Raw genomic sequence first — 25,412 nt, forward strand, 5'->3', positions numbered from 1 at the left:
GTCATTTTGGGCTGCAGGAGACCCTGTTTAAAAAAAGAGAGAGGAGGAGGAGAAAGAAAAGAAACAAAGAAAAAGAAAGAAAAAAAGGGGGTTAAAGCCTGTAGGATGGGTCATCAGGTGAAGGCGATTGTAGCTAAGGCTGACAGCCTGAGTTCTGTCCACGAAATCCACATTGAAAGGAACCATCTCCCTCAGGTTTTCCTTTCACCTTTACATGGACACACACGCGTGCACTAACACTAACACACACACACACACACAATTTATTTATTTATTTATTTTTTTGAGACAGGGTTTCTCTGTATAGCCCTGGCTGTCCTGGAACTCACTTTGTAGACCAGGCACACAATTTAATTTAAAAAATGAAGCTGGGAGGTGGTGGCACACGCCTTTAATCCCAGCACTTGGGAGGCAGAGGCAGGCGGATTTCTGAGTTCGAAGCCAGCCTGGTCTACAGAGTGAGTTCCAGGACAGCCAGGGCTATACAGAGAAGCCCTGTCTCGAAAAACCAAAATAAATAAATAAATAAATAAATAGCAAATCAAATGCGGCAATATATAAAATGATAATACACATGCCCTTTGGTTGTTCCAGGAGGTTGGGAGTACATTCCATTCATACAGTGGGGATGCTAACCAAATAAGGCAGAAAAGCCCTCCGGATCAGTGCTGATGAAGCCAACGAGAGAGTTTCTCCATCAAAACAGGCTCGTAGGTTGGGAATAAAAAGAGGAGCTTCTCAGATGTCTTTACATTTATTTTATGGTTAGGAATAACCGTGGCAGAAGCCGGAGGAATTTGAGGTGAGTCTGGGCTATATAATGAGGGTCTTTTTCAAAATCTGGAGACAGTAGGAGATTGTTTTTAAATGTTTTGAGGCATAGATATGACAGCACATTTAAAAACAACAACAACAAACAAACAAAATTAAAAAAAAAAAAAAAAAAACCAGCCTGAGCTAAGAGACCTAGATTCTGGGACCTTCTCCTATCTGGAGCTCAGGCTGAGTCTGTTACAAGCCTAATGCATAGTAGGTCTTTGGTCATTTGAGCCTTCACACAGTAGGCCTCTGGCTCCCCCACCCCCACCCTTAACCTTTGATCTGGCTAACTACACTTTCCAGCACTAAGCTCCATCCCCAGCCTCTCTGGCTCTCTCTCAGCTGAGGATCAGCATCCTTCACAAGGGTGTGATGGAACTATAGCTCAAGTTTAATGAGGGCTGCCCTGATGGATGGGAATAATTGGTGTTATATTTACAGGTAAATGAGGCTTCTTCCTCCACCTACTTTTCCTAACCTCTAGACTCAGAGCAGGAATCCTATTATGATTGCCAGCCATCACCTGGATCAGGCCAGGCACTTAGTCCCCTCTTGACCAACCAGGTCCCATTTGGCTTTGCAACATTGCTGGACAGAAGATATCAGCTATATCGAAAAACAAACATACCCAGCCAGCTCAGAGCAGTCCCTGGTCTCCCATCAGCCGATCCCAGTAAAGGTTAGGGGCCATCCTACGCATTACCACCTGCCTTGTGTGTATATAAACTAAAAGGTGGGGGAGATGTGTGGGGCTCTGGGGCTTCACAGATGAGAAACCCATGCCTCCCAGGACACTCCTCTTCAATGATCTCTGTATTAGAAAGCAGATCTGTTTGCCTCAGACTCCTTCAGCTCTTGCTCTGTGGCACACCTGCCGTGTAATAGGTCTTTGTGACTATCTCCCCCTTGGAATTTGATAAACACGGAGTGTGGCTCGGCTCTCCAAATGATCTTCATTGTTCAACCAGCCTTTCTCAACGATTCAGCCTAGAAAGAGAATTCCACATTTTGCCATGAGTCACCAGACTACTCCACCCACGATAATTAGGTTAGAGGTGGATTCTACGCTGGTCATTTCCTGAAAACTGTCTCCTCCCTCCCTTGGCAGGCAGGCAGGCAGCATTTTGTAGTAGGAAATACTTGCCTTCTGGAAACAGATAGGGCGTGTGCCAGCATCCATTGTCTTGGCCGGATTGCTTGGCTTCTCTAAGCCTTTTTGTTTCTTTTTTCTCTGTAACGTGGGATGGTTTTATCTACTTCACAGGTTGTTGTAAGGACTCCCAGCCTTCCACCCCAGAAGAATTTTTTCTTCTTTTTCCATGCAGAGAACTACCACCACCAAAATACGAACCAGAATAGATGGGATGATAAGTCTTGTGAAAACAGAAGTCTATGTGATGAAACAGGGGAATCAGTCAGCGCTTAGGATGTTATGCTGGGCAGTCCCAAGCTCATCCCAGCTCTGTTTGTAACAGTATCCTGACCTTCACAATAAAAATGGATGTAGGATGCCCCTCTTAGGGCTTTGTAAAGGAGTCTTGGTAATATTCTCCATTTGTCTGGCACACCGTAGGTGCCTCATAAACAATAGCTATTAGATACCATGAGATATTTACCTTGTCCTTTTGGCTGCTTAACATTGTCATCCAAGGTAAACTCCCATAATCCCTCAAGGAGCTTCTCTTTCCCACAGTGGAATTTCCCATCGGACACTCGGATTCTCCTGTCCATCTGTCTGTTCTGCACTCAGCCCAGATTGCGGGACTGACTTACAGAACTAAAAAACAATGTAAGCCTAAATGAATGATTTTGAGAAAAAAAAAATTGAAGCTTCAATATTGTGTGTGAAGGGGGCTGGCGAGATGGCTCAGTGCTTAAGAGTGCCGACTGCTCTTCTGAAGGTCCCAAGTTCAAATCCCAGCAACCACATGGTGGCTCACAACCATCCGTAACGAAATCTGATGCCCTCTTCTGGAATATCTGAGGACAGCTACAGTGTACTTACATAAAATAAATAAACAAATCTTAAAAAAAAAATTGTGTGTGAAGGCTGGAGAGATGGCTCAGCAGTTAAGAGCACTGACTGCTCTTCCAGAGGTCCTGAGTTCAATTCCCAGCTACCACATGGTGGCTCACAACCATCTGTAATGGGATATAATACCCCTCCTATGGTGTGTCTGAAGACAGCTACAATGTACATAAAATAAATAAATCTTTTTTAAAAATGCAGTATGTGCACATATAAGAGAGAAAACATTTGTTAAATTTGGGAGTCCCCAAATCCCAAGTAAGTAAAAATTTCTCTCTCTCTCTCTCTCTTTTTTTTTTTTTTTCAGTATTGAAAATTGCTAGGCAAGGGACTTTACCACCAAGCTGTATTCCCAGACCCTTATTACTTAAGTGGGGGTAGGGTGGGTTCTATGTAGCCCAGGCTGGCCTTGAATTTGAGATCCTCCTGCTTCAGTCTCCCCAGAGAGAGTTCTGGGATAATAGGTGTGTCCCACCTCACCCAGTTTAAAAGTATTATAACCAATCTGGCTTAGGTGAAGAAATCCTTAAGAGACACTTGTGTCTCAATCTATTACATTATTGAAACAGTGAACCCCAGAGAAATGGGAATTTCCTTGGAATCTCATGCTGGGAGAGACCAGAGGGAGAATTTGTCTCCTAAGAAAAGATTTCACAGTTAGAACAGCTTGTGGGACAGAACAGCTTACCAAATGAGACTGAATCCCAGACAATGATGGGCCACTGGTAGGCTGGACCAGGTCAGGACTGGCACTTAGATGCAAATATTTTTGCCTTCTGTTTTAACTCTGTTCTCACTTCAGAACGGGGAAGGTGGACTTGAGGGGTTTGCTGGGTCTCTTTTTTCTGTTTTCCTCTTTTAAGTAGGCTCTTTTAATTGGCTTAAGGACTGGTGGCTGGAGCTGACTTGGGGCAAAAGTTGTGACACCCAACTTTTGTAATATTAGGTTTTGTTGTTGTTGTTGTTGTTGTTGTTTTAAAGATCATCTACCATAAAAGGAACACCAAATCTGAATGGATGACCATAGGGTCCTGCCTTTAGGGCTTGGGAGGAGATTTGTCAGAGCCCACCATCAGGAAAGGAGAGGGAGCTAGATACAAAGGCAGCACAGCTGAAGGAAAGGGGAAGGAGGGGGAAGGGAAGGGGAAGGGAGGGGGAAGGGAAGGGGAAAACAGCCACAGTCTATAGAATTGTGTTTTGTTTCTTTTCTTTTCCTTAAATTATTATGTGTATGTTGGGGGGGGGGGGTCAATTTTGTGCAGTCTTAACCAGGGTTTTAGTAATTGTGTTTAGGTCTCATATTCTCTTGTCCAGCCATCTCCCCAACCCTATTTTTAGATGTTGAGACAGCCACTAACTCTCTATCCCAGGCTGGCATCGAACTCCTGTTGCCTCAGCCTCCTAAGTGACTAAATTACGGGCACGAGCCACCATGCTCTGCGTCAACAGTATTTTGTTCTGTTTGGCTTTGAGTTTTAATAAGACCGGTCCTGTTCTGGAGGGTTGATTGGTGACACCTCGGGGACACAGATAAATGTTCTCCAAAGCTCTGCTGCACTGTGCTAGGACATAGGCCCGGACCAGGAAGGTGGGGATATTCCAACCCCTGCGACAATTCATCTGCAGAGTGCCTCTGAAACTGCACCTGGTAGCCCTTGGGTCATGCGTCGCTCGGGTCCGCGGGGTGTGGAGAGCATCAGAGTTTCCCAGGTCCCATAATCACCTTTGGCTTCCAGCACCAGGAGGGAAAGCCTCCCGCCCACCGTCCGGCCCCCCAGGGACCCACGTGACTTCCTGAAGCCCCAGGGCGCCGCCCCTCCTGTTCAGTTTCGATTCCTTCCTCGCCTCTTCTTAAGTACCGCGCGGTAGGGTGCGCACTTGTCCCTGCGCGTCACGTCGGGTGAGCCCACGAGCGCGATGGCGGAGCTGAATCCTCTGGCCGAGGAGCTGTCGTGCTCCGTCTGCCTGGAGCTCTTCAAGGAACCTGTCACCACCCCGTGCGGCCACAACTTCTGCATGTCATGCCTGGATGAGACGTGGGTCGTCCAGGGCCCGCCGTACCGGTGCCCGCAGTGTCGCAAAGTGTACCAGGTGCGCCCGCAGCTGCAAAAGAACACGGTAATGTGTGCCGTGGTGGAGCAGTTCCTGCAAGCCGAGCAGGCGCGGACCCCGGTGGACGACTGGACGCCCCCTGCCCGCTCCGCTGCCTCCAGCGCAGCCACCCAGGTGGCCTGCGACCACTGCCTGACGGAGATCGCAGTGAAGACGTGCCTCGTGTGCATGGCCTCTTTCTGCCAGGAGCACTTGAGGCCTCACTTCGACAGTCCGGCCTTCCAGGATCACCCCCTGCAGCCGCCCATCCGTGACCTTCTGCGCCGCAAATGTACCCAGCACAACCGCCTTCGGGAACTGTTTTGTCCCGAGCATGGCGAGTGCATCTGCCATATCTGCTTGGTAGAGCACAAGACCTGCTCCCCTACGCCCCTAAACCAAGCCAGCAAGGACCTGGAGGTAGGGAGTGGCTGGTTGAGGGTATAGAGGACACCTGGACAAGCTGAATTGTGGAGAGGCCATCCTGGGTATCCCTGTAGTACAGTGGGTTGCTAGAGGAGATAGGCTTTGCTGGGCCAGAGATCCCATCCCTTCACAGACCTCATGGCCTTAGGCTCCGTGGGCCGCAATCTGGGAGTTGGGCAGTAGGTAGCCATCCCCACAGTCCAAACAAGTAGATTTTATATAGCCTCCAGCTCATCCATTATCGCCTGCCTTCTCCAACCCTCTTAGTTCTATTTTACATAGAGGACAATGGAAGGCACAGGTAAGAGTGCCTGCCCCAAGTCTGTATTTGTCCAGTGGAGTTCAGTAGTTTTGAATATTAACCAGGAACCCTGGGGGTTACCTCTCCACCCCCTTCAGATCCTGGCAGCACGAAAGGACTGTGTATGTTTAGTTCAGGAAAACAGACCCAGAGAAGTTAGCTTAGCAGGAACCAGGCTGCTTTGAGTCACAGCTTCTGGTTTCCTTTTCCCCTGTAGACCTCAGATCTGTTGAGTCCAGAGCATGGAGCAGTCTTGGAAGCTTGAGGTCAAGGGTAACAGAAGCCTCTGTTGATGTGGAGGGTGTGAATGGATAGGGAGTGTGAATACAGAGCCTCAGGAATCCCTGCTTGTGACTTTGGCACTGTGGTATAGCCCTTTTTTTTTTTTTTTTTTTTTTGTTGTTGTTGTTTACTGTCTCACTATGTAGCTGCTCTGGAGCTCGCTATATTGACCAGGCTGGCTTTGAACTCACAGAGACCTGCCTGCCTCTGCCTCTCAAGTGCTGAGACTAAAGGCACGCGCTCAGTTGGTATAGTCCATCTTGCTGTGTGAAAATTGTGCAGGGCATAGTGGTGCATGCCTTTAATCTCAGCACTCGGGAGGCAGAGGCAGGCGGATTTCTGAGTTTGAGGCTAGCCTGGTCTACAGAGTGAGTTCCAGGACAGCCAGGGTTATCCCTGTCTCGAAAAACCAAAAAAAAACAAAAAAAAAAAAAAAAAAAAAAAAAAAGAAAAGAAAAGAAAAAAAATAAATAAATTGAGCAGGAATTGGGCCTCTGGACCTGGGTCCACCTTGCTAAAGACTGGAAGTGTGTGTCAGGGAGTCAGGGTTCCTAATGGCCTTGTGGGGTTGCAATGATTTTAGTGGCTTTAGAGGTCCCCATCCCCCCATTATAGACTCAAAGCAGTCGTTGCCTTTCTTTGGTACATTTGTCAAAGTGTGATCTGATCTCCTTTCTCTCTCAAACATCTGAGAACTTGAGGCTTGTCCCAACATTGTGGAAGGAATCGGAAACCTGGGTGAGGTTGGCAAGCCTTGCCTTGGTGCCAAGATCCCAGCTCCGCTCCCTCCTGCCACAGCCCTTCCCTGGCCTTGCCTGCCTGTCTGGGTCTTAGTCAGGTTTCTTAGGATATCTTCCCCCCTGAGTCTTGGCACCTGGATCTACAGGTAACGTCTTTAGAGTTCTCTTCTTCAGTATACCCCATGTGGGTATGGGGTACGGGATACCTCCAAGTCTAGCTGTTCTGGGAGAAAGTCTGCCTTGCCTTTGGTGCCTTTGCCTTTGCTACCACCGAGCTAGCTGTTTGGCTTGAGGCAAGTCCCTACAGATCTCTGGGTAGGTCGAGAGCCACCAGGGAAGTGCTGCAGAGGCAGGAGCCAGTGTCAGGAGGCTTGGCACTTTAAGAGGCCCCTCCCAGATTCAATGCCAAGATTTTGGTTTAAATCGTGACCCCCAGCAGTAGCTTCCAGCTACAAAAGAACAAAATGGGGGACAGGATGGTCTCCAGTTACAGTGAACCTTGGGTGAAGCTGGTGTAGTGGCTCATGCCTGTAATTCCAGCACTTGGGAGGCTTAGGCAGATAAATCATCATGAGTTTGAGGCCAGCTTGGACCACATCATTTCAGGTCAGCTACAGGGTGAGACTCTTGTCTCAGAAAGACAACAACAAAAATAACCAGTGGCCAAGGAGATGGCTTGGCTGGTAAAGGGACTTGTTACCAAGGCTCTGGCCTGAGTTTGATCTCTGGGACCTATGGTAGAAAGAGAACCAACTCCAGCAAGCTGGTCTTTGACTTGACAATCCCTATGCATGTGATCGTGCATGTGAACTAAAAGAATGTGATAAAAGAAGCGAAAGTGGATAAGTCAACTCTCTGCAAGATTTCCATATAGGTTACTACCGTTTCTGTTACTGGGCTTGGGCACACTGGTCTGTGCTCTGGGGCAGCCCCAGGCAGGACAAAATGTCCAGATTGGTCTCTGTCCCAGTCAAGTGGACTTGCCATCAGTCCCTGTAGTAGTACCCTGCTGTATAAGTACGTATTTACCAAGGCAGAAGTAAGTGGGGGCATGAGGGGCCTCTCCAGCCAGGAGTGAGCGGCCATTCCTGCTGACTTTTTAATCCCAATATCAGGATTGCTCCTGCCAACCTAGTGTCCATATGTTTTTCAACCCAACCTTCCTGTCTCGGTGCCAGACCCTGGCAAGCGTGCTCAGTCTTGAGTATCACGGCTAAAAGTTTGGGGGTACAGACTCAGGCTCTCCCCCGCCCCCCCCCATGAAGGACCCAGGTCCTTGGTCTGCCACAAGCTCTCCCAGACTTCCCAAAGTTCTGTATCCTTGACCAGTCCTCGAGCTGCCCCTCTTTGATTTGGAGTGGGGTGCAGTGGACCCCCATCCACAATGAGGGGACTGTTATCTGTGCTTGCTTAATGGTGGATAACCTTTTTAGCGTGGAGGGCTCATAGTGCACTCAATTCTGGAATTGAGTCAGTTGCTAGCACCCGTGTGTTTCTTCCAGCCCGGGAGGTAGTTTTGCCTGGATTTGCCCTTTGACCCAAATCTATCTCAGCCACTGTTGGAGACCTGAGGTGGGGGAAGGGTTGTGTCACAGAGATTGAGCCAAATATCACTGATCTGGGCTTTCTGGCTACAGTTTGCGCAGCCTTGATCTCTGTGTCCGGCCCTTATGTGTGCCAGTGGATGGTGCAAATCCAGCCCCAAGGTTAGATCCGGTTCTGATGGAGTAGAGGAAGCAGAAAAGTAGAAGAGAGAGCTACTGTGTGTTGAGCTACAATATTTTTTTTGTAGAAATTCCTAGCACACACAGTTTGGTCACTTGTTTATAAGTTTAGTACCAGAGCCTAACCTGTGCCAGTTACTAACAATGTGGTCTTGGGTGAGTCACCTGATTCCTCGACATCCTTTTGTCATGTCTGAGTGATGTCTACTTCTCCTAGTTGCAGTAGAAGTTAGTAGGTGACAGGTGCTGGCAGAGTGTGTGAGCCCTTCGTAACAGCCCTCATGGGAGTGTCCCCTCTCCTCTCTGTATGCCACCAATCTATCTTAGCAGGGACATAGGAAACTTGCTCCTGGAGGTGGCTGAGAGCCAGACAGTTTTGAATCAGTGTAGCTCTTTCAAGCCCCAGTGGCCAGCTTACCCTGATTCTCAGCCCTCAGTGGTCCTGGCCTGGGGTGGCCAAGTACAGCTGTGCATTTGTCCCTGCCTTGCTGGAGGTGACAAAGCCTCTCCCAGCTTCCTTCCCCTGCTGGAAGTCACCCCTGGGGGAGGACAGCCTTGGGTGTTGGGCTCCTTTGTTGGGTCCCCTTCTCCTGGAAATGCCAAGGCTTTCTTAGTTCTCCAGAGCCTTTGATATTTTGTCTACTTTCAAGGCTGTTTGCTGTGGTAGGGTGAGTGACCTCACCCACCGGTACAGATGCAGCTGTTCCAGATTGTCACGTCTCTGTGAGCTGGGCCACTTGCTGTCCCCCTTGTTTGGATTTCATGAGCTGTAAAATGAGTAGGAGAAAAAGAAATGTATTAGAGTAGAAGCTGACATTTAGAATGACAGATCCTCCAGGCAGGGCTCTGAGCACAGTCCTTGGTTAGTCTTCCTGATCGTCCCTGTAGCCACTTAACTAGTGATTTCTGTTCATGGCCAAAGAAAGAGACAGAAGACACATGGCTGGGAACAGGCTTTCAAACAAACACGGTCATTTTGGTTCCAAGTCTTTTTTTTTTTTTTTTTGGTTTTTCGAGACGGTTTCTCCGTGCAGCCCTGGCTGTCCTGGAACTCATTCTGTAGACCAGGCTGGCCTCAAACTCAGAAATTCACGTGCCTCTGCCTCCCAAGTGCTGGGATTAAAGGTACCACGCCTGGCTGGTTCCAAGTCTTAACGTTTCTGTATTGTCTTCCTGAAGGAGCAGCGGAGTTAGGGAGGGAATGGTCCTCAGTGTGGGGGAGGGGCTAGGACCTAGGCTAAGGAGGGGCTCTCTCACCCTATGTGTTTTCTCTACAGTGCAAACTGAGGAATAAACTCGCTATCATGCACAGCCACATCAATGGGGCAACCAAAGCATTGGAGGATGTGAGATCCAAGCAGCAGAGTGTGCAGGTGAGTGACCCTCCTCCATTCTAACTCCAAACCCCCTCATTCTTCAGGGAGGACATGGCCTGGGCATGCCTGGGAATTGGGCGGTCAGCAGAGTGCTTAGGTAGCTCAATTGAAGCCTTGGGTTCCATCCTGATACCACAGAAACTGTGGTAGAAGCCAGGCGTGGTGGTGCACGCCTTTAATCCCAGCACTCTGGGCAGAGTTCGCCAGCCAGGTCTACAGAGTGAGTTCCGGGCCAGCCAGGGCTATCCAGAGAAACCCTGTCTCGGGGGAAAAAAAAGGAAAACCCACAAACAAACAAAACTGTGGTAGAGTGGGGTTATAAATTCAAGGCCACCTTTGGTTCCATAGTCAGTTCCAGACCAGCCTGGAGGGGGACAGGAAATCCTGGCTTTTGTTTCATTTTGTATTTGAGTCAGGGTCTCACTGTTTAGCCCTGGCTCTCAAGGAACTCACTGTGTGGCTTAATCTGGCCTCGAATCCACAGAGATATCTGCCTGCCTCTGTCTCCTAAGTGCTAAGTATTAAAGGTGTGGTGCACCCCAATGCAGGAAACTCTTGACTTAAAAAAAATAGCCTTGCAAAGCATTCAGAAAGCTATATGTCCAAGAAATAGCCTTTATAAATGCTCATCAAAAAACTCCCTGCAAGCCCGGCCTTGGGAGAATCATTAAAAATGAAGGGGTAAAAGGCTTAGAAAGATGGCTGAGTTCGTAAAGGTGATTGTTGTGTAGCCTGACCCCCCAAGTTCAACCCCTGGAATCCAAGTGAAGGTGGGAGGTGAGAACTGACATCGCAGAGTTGACCTCTGACCTCCAAATTCCTGCTGTGGTACGAGTCAGTAAATATGCCAGGCATGGTGGTGCACACTTTTAATTCCAGCACTTAGGAACTAGAGACAGGTGGATCTCTGTGAGTTCTGGGCTAGCCAGGCCTACATAGTGAGACCTGATCTAGGAAGGGGGAGGAAGCGGAAGATGAAGGAAGGGAGGAGGAGAAGAAATGATGATGATGACAACGACGATGATGAAATAATGATATTGTCATTGTTGTCACGTCGTCGTCCTCTGGGGAGAATCCTTCCTACCTCTTCCAGCTTCCAGGAGCTCAGGTCTTCCTTGTCTTGTTGCTGCTTCTGTCTTTCCAGTACCTTTCTTCCATCTACAATAAGACCATTGCTATTGGACTCAGGGCCTACCTGGCTAACTCAAGATGGTCTCTCTCCTTTTTTTTTTTTTTTTTAATTTTTATTTCACATGCATTGATGTTTTGGCTGCGTGCATGTCTGTGTGAGGGTGTCGGATCCTCTGGCACTGGAGTTACAGAGAGTTATGAGCTACCGTGTGGGTGCTGGGTATTGAACCCTGGATATCTGGAAGAACAGCCAGTGCTCTTAACCACTATGCCATCTTTCTCTCTAGTGCCCAGAGGATTTCACTCTTAATTTAAGTACATTTTCGAAGACCGATGATGATGATGATGATAGGCTATTAACATATGCCTGTCGGGCTTGGGATGTGTGTGTAGACTCACTTGGCAGTTGTGACTAAGATGGCTACATTCATGGCAAGCTGGATGGGTCACTTGAACAAACTTCTTGGGTAACCTCAGTAGTTCAGACACTAGGTCACCCTCACCTGCTTTCTCTAGCTTTCAAAAAAAGGAATAAGATGGAAGAGACTGGCAACAAGCAATTTCCTTTTATAAGCAATCACTGTGATGTTTGCTGCCCATACTACTTCTAGCCTTGCCTCAATGGAAGAAATTTAGCCACCCTGGCCAAGCCTAGTTGCAGAGGAGCCTGGAAAATGTAGTCTAGAAAGCTGTATACCAGGTGACTCTCCTGTGTGTTCTCTTACTAAATAGAAAAGGAGGAAGTGGGCTGGAGAGATGGCTCAGTGGTTAGGAGCATTGACGGCTTTTCCAGAGGTCCTGAGTTCAATTCCCAGCAACCACATGGTGGCTCACAACCATCTGCAATAGGATCTAGAATGCCCTCTTATGGTGTGTCTGAAGATAGCAACAGTGTACTCATATTAAATAAATAAATCTTTAAAAAAAGAAAGAAAGAAAGAAAAAGAAAAGGAGGAAGTGACGGACACACCTTTAATCCCAGCACTCTGGAGGCAGAGGCAGGTGGACTTCTGAGTTCGAGGCCAGCCTGGTCTACAAAGTGAGTTCCTGGACAGCCAGGGCTATACAGAGAAACCCTGTCTCGAAAAAACAAAAACAAAAGAAAAAAAAGAAAGAAAAGGAGGAAGTGACACAGAAAGATATTCGTGTTCCCAAGAGGAGGTACTCTGGAAGGATACCTAAGTGGAGAATGAGTTGAGGGTCAATGAAATGGATCAGCGGGTAAAGGTGCTTGCCGAACAAGCCTGAAAGCTTGAGTTCAATCCCAGGGCCCACGATGGAAGAAGAGAACCAACTCCTGAAAGTTGTCCTCTGACCTCGTTGTCCTCTGACCTCCACGTGTGCACTGAGGGTGTATGCACACACTGAGAGCAGCAGCAACAACAAAAGTAATAATAAGTTTAATAGGATTTGTTTTTTTTTTATTTGTTTTTATTTTATGTGCACTATTGTTTTGCCTGAATGTGTATCTGTGTCAGTGTCTGACATTGGACTTACAGACAGTTGTGAGCTGCTATGTGGGTGCTGAGAATTGAACCTGGGTCCTCTGTAAAAGAGCAGTCAGTGCTCTTAACCCGATCCATCTCTCCAGCCCCAAAGTGAATAATATTTTTTTTAATATTTACTTATTATTTATTTTATATGTAAGTACACTGTAGCTGTCTTCAGACACACCAGGAGAGGGCATCAGATGTCTTTTAGGGTGGTTGTAAGCCACCATGTGGTTGCTGGGATTTGAACTCAGGACCTTTGGAAGAACAGTCCGTGCTCTTAACCGCTGAGCCATCTCTCCAGCCCCACAAAGTGAATAATTTTTAAAAAGGTGAATTCCACTCTCTTGGTGTGCATTGTGTAGTTTTTGTTTGTTTGTCGTGTTTGATTCTGAACTATTGAAGTTACTCAAGAAAGCTGTTCAAACATTCTATTGAAACCACACTGTCTACCAGAAACATCCTGACCACCTCTGATTAATTTAATATGAATTTGAGTTACGTGTGTGGTGGCAGGCCTTGAACCTTGGACCCATGACCTCACACATGCTAGGTAAACACTCTGCCACTGAGCTATGCTCCCAACCTCCTCTGAAACTAATTTTAGTAATGCAACTTACTTATCTCAGTGTGTCCAAAGTGTTATTCCAATGTATTATCAATAAATTTTCCTTTGATGGTACTGGGGAGTGGACCTAGGTCCTTGTGCATGCCCGTCAAGTGCTCTACAAGTGAGCTGACTCTAGCTCAGTAAAAAGTATTAATGAAGCCGGGCGTGGTGGCGCACGCCTTTAATCCCAGCACTCGGGAGGCAGAGGCAGGCGGATTTCTGAGTTCGAGGCCAGCCTGGTCTACAGAGTGAGCTCCAGGACAGCCAGAGCTATAAAGAGAAACCCTGTCTCGAAAAACCAAAAAAAAAAAAAAAGTATTAATGAATTTGGGGTGGGTATTAAGTCTTTGACGTCCATTCATTGTCTACTCTCAAGTTATGGGCCTTTTTTTTTTTAAATTTTTTTTTGAGATGGGGTTTCTTTTCTTATGGTTTAAGAGCTTTATTATAGAAATGCAGGGGGAAAGAGAGAAGGGAGAGAGAGAGAGGAAGTAGGAGAGGAGAGGACAAAGAGAAAGGGAACAGGAGAGAGAAGTGAGAGGTAAAGGAACAAAGGAATAAGAGAGTAAGAACGAAATGGGGTTTCTCTGTGTAGCCCTGGCTGTCCTGGAACTCGCTGTGTAGACCAGGCTGGCCTCAAACTCAGAGATCCTCCTGCCTCTGCCTCCCAAGTACTAGAATCAAAGGTGTGTGCCACCACTGCCCAGCTGACTTGACATGTTTCAAATGCTCAGAAGCCACGTGTCGCACTGAAAAGAAGAGTTCTAAAGGATGGTCGTCTTTGATCATCTTTAGGAATTTGTTTGAAATTGTTTCATGCCTCCCGGAAAGCCACAAATCCTTGGGCTCAAGTGACCCTCCTGCCTCAGTCTCTGGAGGAACTGGAGTAATAACAAATTATGTGACTAACTCACTTTTTTGCTGTTTCAAAAAATTTGCTTGTGAACAGTCGTCTCCCCTCTCCCACCATCCCAATTTGGAGACAAGGGTCACATGTATGTAGCCTGGGGTGGCTTCAAGTATATAGTGTAGCCAGTGGTGGCCTTGAAATTCTCATCCTCCTGTCGCAGCCTCCCTAGTGCTGGGATGAGAGTTATGAGTCACCACACCGGGCTTTGCTTGGTAACACTCTGTCTGTCTGTTTCTTTGGTTGGTTGGATGCTGGATTTTGAGACAGGGTTTCTCTGTGTAGCCCTGGCTATCCTGGAACTCACTCTGTACACCATGCTGGCCTTGAACTCAGATATCTGCCTGCCTCTGCCTCCAAGGGTTAGGAAAGGCATGCACTGCCACCAGCCTGGCGCGTGTGAACTTCTTACGTGTATTTCTCTAGGCAAGTAGTTAAAGTACCTTCCTAGGAATTGGGGTTGCTGGGTCTTGAGGTGTGTTCACCTCCAGATGGGCAGGAGTTTGCCAAGTGGCTGCCCAGGGTGGCAGCATGAAGTGTCACAGAGTTCCTGGTGCTCCATATACACACACACACAAACACACACAACACAGGAGTGCAACCTTAGCGTTATCAGCAGTCTGACAGGAGCCCCTTCATCTTGGCCTCGTAGGATTCTATGAAGAGGAAGATGGAACAGCTGAGACAGGAGTATATGGAAATGAAGGCTGTCATCAATGCAGCAGAGACCAGCTCCTTGCTCAAGTTGAAGGAGGAGGAGAAGAGAGTCTATGGAAAATTCGACACCATCTACCACGTTCTTGTCAAGAAGAAGACTGAGATGCAGAAACTGAAGGCAGAGGTTGAGCTCATCCTGGACAAAGGGGATGAGTTTGAGTTTCTGGAGGTGAGTTGTGGCTCGGGTGCTGTGTGTGTGTTCTGCCCGTGTTCTGCCTAACATTGCAGAGCTGATAGGAGTCTGGACCTCATAGAGTCAGGGCTTTAAGAGGTCAGTTTGGAAAGCTCCCAGAGACATACTGAATGTCTACACTCTGCAGTAGCTTACCTGAATTTAGGGGCTTTAGAGAACCTCTGATGATTATCTCCAGGTTCCCTCAGCTCAGCGTCTGGGCGTGGCTTCCAGGCTATTGCCCTAGCACCAGTGGTCTAGCTACAGGCTGGGCTGTATTGATTTTGGAGAGCAGGGTTGTTTTTTTTTTTTTTCCAAGAGCACCTGGCTACTTAGTTCCTCGGGGCTATAGATTAAGTGTACATTTTCTTGCTGGCTGTCAGCTGAGGCCTTCTTTCAGCTTGCCAACCAGTGTTTGCCTAAGCCAGCAGAAACATTCCTCTTGAAGGCCTCTTACCCCGTTAAGTCTGGTCTACCCAGGATAATCACCCTTTCTATTAATTCAACTGGTTGATAATCTTTATTGTTCCTGTGGTATTGTTCCCTCTCTGTTTCTAGTAGTTTGTCATGCAGTAATGCCCTTTCCATCTGCCCTGTACTTGGGATGGTTATGGGGGACTCTTGGGAGCTTCTTACTGTGTCACTCCCTGTATAGTGTTAGTGTTTCAGATTATGCCTCCCCCCCCCCAACTACCACCACCACCATAGTGCTGATGATGTCATTTCAGATGTGCTTGTTCTGTGTAGCCTTTGGCTATAAGCCACATCTTGTCACTTATCTCTTCTCCCTCACCTGTCTAGTTCACGGCCCAGATCTCTGTGAACTACCTCGTTTGGTCCCCCAAGGACCCAGATTCCCTGCTCAGTACAGGGATGGTGGAACTTACTCTGTTCGGTTTTTTGCTACTCCAGGAAGCTCATTCCTATGCCTAGAAACTACTGAGTTCCGTGAGAAAGGATTCAAAGACCTTGTCTGAACCCCCTTCTTAAAGTTCTTAAGAGAGCACTCCAGCTCGTTTTCAGGATCAGTAACCTTGGCCGTGTGATTGAGGCAGGAAGTTGGATTTCCTGTTGCCATAGGAACCATCAGTGGGGTCTCTGAGGATGCATCCCCAACCCTGGCTTTCCTCCAGTCACCTGTGCTTCACACCTTGGCTTGTTCCAGAAAGCTGCAAAATTGCAAGGAGAGTCAACAAAACCAGTCTACATCCCTAAGATAGATCTGGATCATGATTTGATAAAGGGAATCTACCAGGGTGCGATGGACCTCAAGAGTGAGCTGAAGCACTCCATTAAGAAGCTACAGGAGAAGAAGGCTGAGGAGCACAATGGCTCAGGTAACAACGGTGACCCATCCGTCGCTGATGATGAACCCTTTGGTGCCTTAGGGTGGGAGAGGCGTCAGGCAGAACATTGGCTCTTGAATTTCAAGGGTCCTGAAGCTGTCTCTGCTTTGTCCTGACGACACAGCTACTCTTCCAGGAAGAGGATGGAGGCTTGTTATTCTGATGGGCACTGGAGGCCAGCATGGATGGGCTTTGAGTAGACTCTGGGTTGCCAGTGTGTTTGGTGGACAGAGGGCTAGCTTCAGGGTCAGAGAACTGTGAAATTCCTCCTTACCTTTGCATTCCTTCCTCCACATCCCAACCACCATCATGTTTCTCAGCTTTATACACACACACACACACACACACACCACTGACTGCCAACACCCGATTCTGGGGTCTGGGGGGGACTGGTCCCATTGTGTGCTAGACAAGTACCCCACCACAGACCCCTGTACCTAACTAACCCTTGGCTTTTGAAACAAAATCTATCTAGGTAGCCCAGGCCATCTGTCACCTCCCAAGTCCTGGGATTACCGGTGTAAACCAGCACACCTAGCTGTCAAATATTTCCTTTCACTTCTGACCCTGCCCACTGAGCCTGGTGAAACACCATCTGTCAGCTGCCTGATCATCACCTGCTCCATGCCCATGCTAGCTTCCTACAAGGCCCGCTATTATAGCCAGGGAGGTTTTATAGGATATAGATGTCACCGGGTTTCCCTCGTATCCCCTTCGGGAGCTTTCCAGTTAACCTAAGATGGCAGGCCAGACCCTTGACCTTGGCTGACCAGCAATAATAGGTGCTGTCTTTTCATCTCTGGGTCCCCGCAACACCTCCCACCACCTCTCTCCATTCAGTCTCTCTGTGCCATGCCTCCTGCCACAGGCCCTTTGTATAAATCCTCCCTGGCACACGTTGCTTGGGGATTCTTCACCAGCTAATCCCTTTCTACTGTTTCTTTGTATTTTTGGTTTTGCTCCACTGCCAACCAAACCTAGGGCCTTCATATACCAGGCAAGTGCTCTACCACATGGTCCCCTTGAACGTTTTATTTATTTGTTTGTTTGTTTGTTTGTTTGTTTGTTTAGAGACAGGGTCTCTCTACTTGTAGCTCTGGTTGTTCTGGAACTTGCCATGTGGACCAAGCAGTATCTCTAACTCACCGAGATTCCCCAGCCACGGGCCTCCCAAGTGTTGGGATTAAAGGTGTGCACCACCACCTCCTGGCATTGAAGAAGGATCTTGTTGAGTTGCCTAGGCTGGCCTTGAGTTTGTAATCCTCCTGCCTCAGGCTCCTAAGTGAGAATTCATATTCCATGTGCCATTAGGCATTTTGGTTGTGTTAGGCGTCTTTTCTCGTGGCTGTGATTAAACTATCCAGACAAAAGCAACTTAAGGGAGAAAAGGCTTGTTTCCGCTCACAGTCCAGGTCGTAGTCTGTGCCACAGGCCAGGCGGCAGGGCTTGAGGCTGCTGGTCACATGGTTTCTGAAGTCCAAAGTGCAAGGCGTGTTTGCACATTAGTGCTCAGCTCGCTTTCTCCATTTTATACAATTCACCTTTCCAGTCAAGGACTAGAGCATCCAGAGTGGACAGCTCCTCCCACCTCAACCAATGGAATCTTGAGAACCCCCACCCCTCACCCCCACCCCAGACGTGCTTTAACGTGGCCCATCACATTGGGTTTTCCTCTCACCGTGTGAAAATCATGAAACCGTTACATTTTTCTGCCAGGTTCCCTTAAAACCTTCTCCTTTAAAGAGAAAACACATTTATTTATTCAGTATGAATACGTGTATGTATATGTGCATGTGTGTGGACATATGCACTCTGATGTAGGGGCTAAGGTCAGAGGACAACTTATGGAAGTCAGCTTTCTCCTTCCACTGTGTGGGTCCTGGAGATAGGACTCAGGTTTGGTGGCAAGCTCCTTTACCCACAGAGCCATCTTGACAGAGTCATTTCCACTCTTGGGAGTAGGATTCTGTTCTTTGGGGATGCAGGTGATGGCCCTGAACGTCACTGTGGCCATCCCAGTGTCCTTGCAGAAGAGCTTCTGAAGCAGGTAGAGATGAGGTTCCTTGTGGAAGGTTCTGGAAGTACTTCACATGGATTGTATGAGTAACTAGACTGCCAAGAGAGGGAGGAAAGGACTAGAGGGCAAGAACCTGACATTGACTTAGCCTCCACTCCACACCAGACACCTTGATCTCACTCAGGGGTCCCATCAGCCATCAACTTCACATTCTCCCTGATGTATGGCCAGAGAGAGAGAGCAACCAGAGAAGTCCCGGAGCTGGGTGCTGATGGAGGAAGACTTTTTCTTAAGCAGAGGAGAGAAGGAACAAACATAATTGGTCCACCTCACACTGATTCTATCTCATGCAAATGACTGAATGGGACATGCAGTGGGCGGGCTGTCTGTGTGGATGTTCTGCCCCAGCCTCAACAAACCTGGCTCTTAGAGTTGGTGGGGAAGATCCACATACAGCTGGACCCTTTTCTCTGGCACAGGTAACAAGGGAGACCAGACAGAGTCCACTTTTAAACCCGTACACCCTTCGAAGAAGACCACTCGTAAGTAGCCCCTCGTTTTTTTTTTCTGGTGTCCGTGTGGCTGTGGCTGGCAGATGCATGGTTGAAACTGTCACAGGGGCTACTGAAGCTTCTAGATGGTCACAGACCATCTCAGGTTTTCACAGGGGTGTGTGTGGGTGTGTACGTGCACTGTGATACACATGTGGAAATTGGAAGTCAACCTTGGGCGTCAGTCCTTACCCTCCACTTTATTTGAGGCAGGGCCTCTTATGTGCCATGGTATAAGTCAGGCTTTCTGGCCTGAAGGCTTCTGGGCATTCTCCTGTGATAGACAGCCATCGTCTTGCTGTAAGACTTCTGGGATTTCAGACGCATGCTAGCCCATCTAACCTTATCTGGGATCTGAAGATCTGAACTCAGGTCCTCAGGCTTGCGTGGCATCTGCTTCACCCACTGAGCCATCTTCCCAGCCCCATGTTTCTCTCTCTTCCCCCGTATTGCCCTCTCCCAGTGAGCCATAGAAAATGTTTCCCTAATTATCCCTACCAGTGAGAATTTGATTGTACACACGCACAGTGTATATTGGTTTATTTATAAAACGGGTAAGCAGACTGTGCTGGCGCATGCCTTTGATCCCAGCACTGGGGAGGCAGAGGCAGGTGGATCTCTGTGGGTTTGAGGCCAGCTTGGTTTACATAGTGACTTCTAGGACAGCCAGGGCTATGTAGAGAGACCCTGCCTCAAGAAAAGAAGAGAAGAGAAGACTTTTTACATTCCACGCTTCAAGCATTGGATTTTACCCCTGTTCCCCTCCCCCCAACAACAGTGGTGTGCCCGTCATTGAGAATGTGGTTATGGAGTTAGGAGTGTGAGTCTCCTTGTCATTCACATTTGGAAAACAGTGACATTGGAGCCCATGGGATGTTATGATAATAAGTGATGTTCCCATGGGGACTGGTTGTGAGAGCTCTTCGTAACCCTTATTAAAGGGGAAGCTATGACTTTCCCCAAGGTTCAGTATGAAATGGCATCAGGGTGCCCTGGTGCCAGTGAGTGTCAGGAGGATGAGAGGACTCCATGCGTTGCATTGTTGCTTGTGCCTTGTCTTATCGTGTGGGCTGTCTTCAGCAAACCGCTGCTCGGTATCGGTTCCTCTGAGGGCTGGAACACCTGGTGACCTTGTGCTTTTGGTCGATGTGTGTTTTCAGCCGCTGCCTTATAGTTCAAGTTCATCCATCCGTCCTTAGCTGGTATGAGTCAGATGTATGCTGGTGAATGTTACTATGGTCTTTTGTGTGTGTGACAACATGCTTTAAAATATCCTAATCTGAAAATCTTTCCTTTTCAGAAGACAAGAAGACCAAGAAAACCCGTAAGTTGTCCATCTGTGTATCTTTTTGTTCTCGTGACTTGCGTGAGTCTAGAGCTAACATTGATAGCAACAATTGACCTGCTTTAACGAGGGTCCTGCAATGCACCTGTTCTTACAAATGTGTGCCCGTGAGGATGGGCAGCTCTGAACAGGGGGTGGAGGATGGGCATGGGGATGCGTGGGTAGATAGTTGAATGGGTGGATGGTAAATGGGTAGGGCAGATAAAGAGCCCTCGTCTGGACTCACTTGTGTGGCCCTGGCTGGTCAGATGTGTCTGTGGAAGTTGAGAGTCATCTTGGAAGGGAAGAGAAATCATCTAGTCCTCTGGGTTGTATTGCTATTCCATGGTTGTCCTTCCTCACCTCCCAGCTGTTGCTCCCAGCCCTCCATCCCACTTCTCATCCAGCAAGTTGCCCACCTTTGGAGCTCCTGGCCAATCACTGGATTTGAAAGCAACTTCCCCTGATGGTGAGTGGTGTGGACAAGCCCCAGGGAATTTGGTACCATTTGTCCTGAGTTCCCATCTGGAATACTATTCTCTGTTTTGTCTTCTAGCCGCACCCAAAGCCAGTGCTGCACAGCCAAGCTCTGTAGGAGTCAAGGCTAAGGTGCTAGAAAACTTCTTAACCAAGTCCAGAACGGAGCTTCTGGAGTGTGAGTAGCTTGCCTCTGTGGGTGGCTTCATGCATACCTGGGTGGTAGGTGGGTGGATGAATAGATAGATGAATGGGTGATCAATGCCCTGGGGAGTAGGTAGCTAGATGATGTGTGTATCTGAGTAAGTGTTCTGATAGATGAATGGTTAGTTAGATGGATGGGTAATTAGATGATTGGGTGAATGGGAGAGTAGATGGATGGATGGGTATGTGGATGTGTGGATGGACAAAATAAAAGTGCTTTAAAAGTGCAGGCACCTTGGGTTCCTTGTCAAAATTCCCTGGGGGGGATGTCTTCTCAGATTTCGTGAAAGTCATCTTCGATTACAATACCGCCCACAACAAAGTGTCTCTGTCAGACAACTACACCACCGCCTCTGTGTCCAACGGGCTCCAGCACTACCGGACCCATCCCCAGAGGTTCACCTACTGCTCTCAGGTCCTGGGGCTGCACTGCTACAAGAAAGGCATTCACTACTGGGAGGTGGAACTCCAGAAGAACAACTTCTGCGGTGTAGGCGTCTGCTACGGCAGCATGGAACGGCAGGGCCCCGAGAGCCGGCTGGGCCGCAACCCCAACTCATGGTGTGTGGAGTGGTTCAATAACAAGATCTCCGCCTGGCACAACAACGTGGAGAAGACTCTGCCCTCCACCAAGGCCACTCGAGTTGGCGTGCTGCTCAACTGTGACCACGGCTTTGTCATTTTCTTTGCGGTCACCGAAAAGGTGCACCTGATGTATAAATTCAAGGTGGACTTCACTGAAGCTCTGTACCCAGCCTTCTGGGTGTTCTCAGTGGGTACCACCCTCTCTATCTGTTCCAAGTAGCCAGGTCCCTAGGCTAGCCACAGACACTTGGGCTTGCTGGGAAACATCCAAGACTGGAGGGAACTCTGAACTTCTGAGTCCCTGTCAGATAAGAGATTGGGAGGGGAGCTGGGGAAGGGGTGGGAAGAATCAAAGGGGGCGGGGTTAGGCTCAGAAAGGGGTGGGGCGATTGTCTTGTGGGTGGAGAAGCATATCTACCTCCTCATGCCCCGGAGGGCAGGGTGACCTCCTGCCAGTGTTCTGGGAAATCTCCAGGCTGCAAGTTACTTGAGCCTCAAAGAGCGAAATTATTAGTGTTCCTGTTCTCTTACAGAAAAATCTATAGCTATTAGTTATGTTCTTTCTCAGGTGACAGATGTCCACCCTCTTCTACTCTCTGGGGTAGCCTTCAGATCTTTGTGTTTTGATTATGACCTAGATTTTTTTTTTTTTAAGCCAGCTGTAGTGGTGCATGCATTTAATCCGAGAGCCTTTGGGAAATAGAAGCAGACACATCTTGATGAGTTCGAGGACAGCCTGATGTATATAGTGGGTTTTAGAACAGATTGTCTCTGAAAAACAAACAAAAATCCAGTTTTTGAGTTCTGTATATATATATATGTATATATATATTATCTCTTTGGTGCTGGGGTCTGAATCTATGGCCTTTACCCCTGAGCTGCATCCCTACTCTGAATTTCCATATAACCCTTCCCCCACAAGGAACCTTTTGTAGATAAGGCTGCAGCCTGTGTTGATTTGTGTCAAGGTAACCCAGACCTGGTTGAGACGGAAGTCTTTCCCTCTTCAAGGGCCATGGAATTAGAGGCCTTTCGTCCCATAGCCTAGGCTGGGGGTGGGGGTTGGGGAGCAGAACCCTGGCTGGATTGTGGGAGCCTTGATGGCTTTGCTCTTACTGTTATCTTGCCTTGACAGCTGTTCCCAACAGTAATGTCCCCCTCCTCTGGATTGTAGATACTGGGCTGATGGCTATAAATGCCGCCATTTGCCTTTTGTGGCTTCTGTCACAGTTAAGTGGACAGCCACACCACATTCCCAAAGCCTACCGTCATGGAGACTGGAGGTGTGTGGTTGCTTCAGGAACCTTGCTAGATCACCTATTGGTGGACGGCCTATGGCCTGAAGCGTCCTAAAAGAGATGCGCGGGAGATAGCTGGATTCCTGTTTATCTCTAGCCACAGATTACAGGCCCAGTGATGAGTCAGACCCATCACCTGCCCTGACCCTTTCTGCTCTCTTCCTCATTTTTGAGCCAATTCCAGATGCTCATGTAGACCAAACTACAGGTTAGGAAGACTTTGAAGAATGAGGAAACAATAAATAAATAACAAGGAGAGTCCAGGCAGTGGCTGTTTTCTCTGCTGTCTTTCACACAGTGAAAATCGCCCAGGCCATAAAGGGCAGGGATGGATGACTGACTGGGATCTCCCTACCTCCTGTCGTGATGTCAAATCCAGAAGATGTGAGGATTTGACCTCTTGTGACAGGAGTCCAGCTCTCTCTTTCCTAAGTGGGGAGCTCCTGCTTGTAAGCATTCTTATGAAGTGAGGTCACCATAGGGAAGGTAGGCCCTAGACCTTTTCATTTGATGGATATTTGAGAACACATCTCAGGTCTTTATGGAATTCCAGGCTCTTACTATTGGCATTCCCGACAGACGTGTGATCTGTGTCTTCTCCCAGAGGGATATTCTATTCCCTTTAAGCATCTTGGCAGGGAACATGTCCCTGTAGATGGTATGTGGGCTTTGAAAGGTTTCTTCCTTTCCCACACAAATTCTTGGCGATGCTTCTTCAACTTTGAAGATGCCCAAAAAGCTTCTTTGCGGCCTTGTTTTGAGCCTTGTTTGAGGCCAGATCAGACTTGGGAAACAACTAGGTTCAGAGAAGTGGAACGCCAAGGATTAACTCAGGAGTCCTGCCATGGGCTCTTCTGCAGAAAAGGAGCGGGACAGTCAGGACTCTTTCCCAGGCAGTGTGCAGCTCAGGCTAGGAAGGCATGTGTCCCTCTGTTGATGAGAGAGCCAAGCAGGCAACCAAAGCCCAGAGCTGTGCAAGATGCTTTGGAGTTGTGAGTGGAGGGGTGTGCCCTTGCTGTCTGGTACTTTTCTGTTTGCAGTGGTAAGACCTTACCTTAACCATAAGCATTTCTGGGTAGGTGGACTAAGAGTTCATCAGAGTGCCCATCTCACTTAGCTCTTTGCAGAGTCAGGCAGGTGGGAAGGTGGGGGATGGCTCTGCTCAAATCCTCTTGTCATTCCAACATGGAAGAGACTCCTAACGTGGGTGACAAGAAAACCCCAGGGCCCTGTAGACATTACAGAAATTTCCAGAAATGTTGATGTAAAATCCTGTCCGTTGATCAAGGTACCGGGGACTGTCTCAGTCACTCTGGTGTGATAAACTAAAGGTGGAATCTTTGTATTTTTCTGATCACGCAGAAATTGATTTTTTTTTTTACCTATTACTAATAGCGATATTTTATATTTTATACTATTGATTTTTAATTGATAATTAATTACTAATGTTTCCACTCTGACGTCTTGAACTTAGTGTTTTTAGAGGTAACTCATCATTAAGATAATCATTCATTGTACAGGGCAAGGCTGGCTGCTGTACCTTACTTTGTATGCAAACAGCGTCCACCATCCTCTCTGGATTGAGGTGTGGGTGAAAGATGTCACTCAAGCTGAAATCCACTGTCGAGGTACCCACCCCCTAAGAGCTACTGCCCAGGGCCTCTGGGTGCTCAGGCCCTGCTCCAAAAGCCCGCCGTAGCGTAGCTTGGATCACATGAAACTGGATAAAGAACACTCAAGAGAGAATGTGTGGACTTAGCTTCAAGACAGTGCCGGGGTGGGACACTGATAAGGGGTAAGCCTACTTGAGTAACCAGCAAACTGCGGTGGGAACCCACAGCTTGCTTGCATATTTTTCTTGCGGTTGCATAGACTTGACCATTTCTATCATAAGTTAAATAGTGAAATGGAAAAGTCTTGACCATAGATAAACCCTATTCATGATCTCTACATAGGACTCTTTGGCTGTTAAAGAATTAGGCATGCCTTTGTCGCTGGCTTGTGTGTTTGTGTGTGTGCGTGCGTGTGTTCATTTGCGTGAGTGCGTGTTTAATTTCCTGACAGGATGGAGTGCCATTGTTATTTGTCTGCCTTGTGCCTGACACAGCGGAATTTATGTCAAGAGATGACCCAGGATGGTAGCTAGCCACTACCAGCCTGGTGATTGATTACAGGGTTAAGGGGTTGAGGTCAGCCCAAGACCTCTGTGAATCCTGCCTACAGATAATGGTTCAATTCCAGCCCCAGTTGAGACCTAGTGCAATTTCCGTGCACTAGGAACACGTAGCTGTGCTTTAGGCTGATGCACTCGTGTCCTGTGATGGCAGGACAGGGAGGCTGTGTGCTCGAGACCCATCTAGACCTTGCCCTGTTTGTGTCTTTATTTGACTGCTTCTGATTCTTTTTCTTTTGAATAAAGTTTAAATCATAAATGCGACATTGTCCTGCCTTCTGCAAACGACAAAATGGGTGGGAGGCAGATCACAGTCTCTCCCAGGATTTGCAGGTATTCGCGGTGTGTGCCTGAGGTCAGGCAAGGCATGGGGGAGGGGGTGGGGTTAGGGGGTGGAGGTACTGTGTCCCTTAACTTGGGGCACCACATTTAACTCTTTTTTTTTTTTTTTAAGATTTATTTATTTATTATATGTAAGTACACTGTAGCTGTCTTCAGACACACCAGAAGAGGGAGTCAGATCTTGTTACGGATGGTTGTGAGCCACCATGTGGTTGCTGGGATTTGAACTCCTGACCTTTGGAAGAGCAGTCGGGTGCTCTTACCCACTGAGCCATCTCAC

At 48.0% G+C, this 25,412-nt stretch overlaps 1 protein-coding gene across 1 annotated transcript; it reads left to right on the forward strand.

Annotated features, from left to right (window-relative positions):
- Window positions 1-4,689: 4,689 nt before the first annotated feature.
- On the forward strand, window positions 4,690-25,054 carry Trim25 (tripartite motif containing 25). Its single transcript, XM_021177555.2, has 9 exons — window positions 4,690-5,359; window positions 9,690-9,785; window positions 14,579-14,812; window positions 15,981-16,152; window positions 18,658-18,720; window positions 20,030-20,053; window positions 20,424-20,522; window positions 20,610-20,708; window positions 21,013-25,054. The coding sequence occupies exons 1-9, from the start codon at window positions 4,766-4,768 to the stop codon at window positions 21,537-21,539; spliced, it is 1,908 nt and encodes a 635-aa protein (XP_021033214.1). The 5' UTR covers window positions 4,690-4,765; the 3' UTR covers window positions 21,540-25,054.
- Window positions 25,055-25,412: the final 358 nt, after the last annotated feature.

This window comes from Mus caroli, chromosome 11 (genome assembly GCF_900094665.2).
Source record: "Mus caroli chromosome 11, CAROLI_EIJ_v1.1, whole genome shotgun sequence".
Taxonomy (NCBI): Eukaryota; Metazoa; Chordata; class Mammalia; order Rodentia; family Muridae; genus Mus; species Mus caroli.

Bases quoted from the DNA above. Each gene is read 5' to 3' on its own strand.
- Trim25 (XM_021177555.2), top strand. From the start codon at position 4,766: ATGGCGGAGCTGAATCCTCTGGCCGAGGAGCTGTCGTGCTCCGTCTGC. The intron at 20,523-20,609 runs GTGAGTGGTGTG...TTTGTCTTCTAG, and splicing joins GAAAGCAACTTCCCCTGATG to CCGCACCCAAAGCCAGTGCT. The intron at 20,709-21,012 runs GTGAGTAGCTTG...ATGTCTTCTCAG, and splicing joins CAGAACGGAGCTTCTGGAGT to ATTTCGTGAAAGTCATCTTC.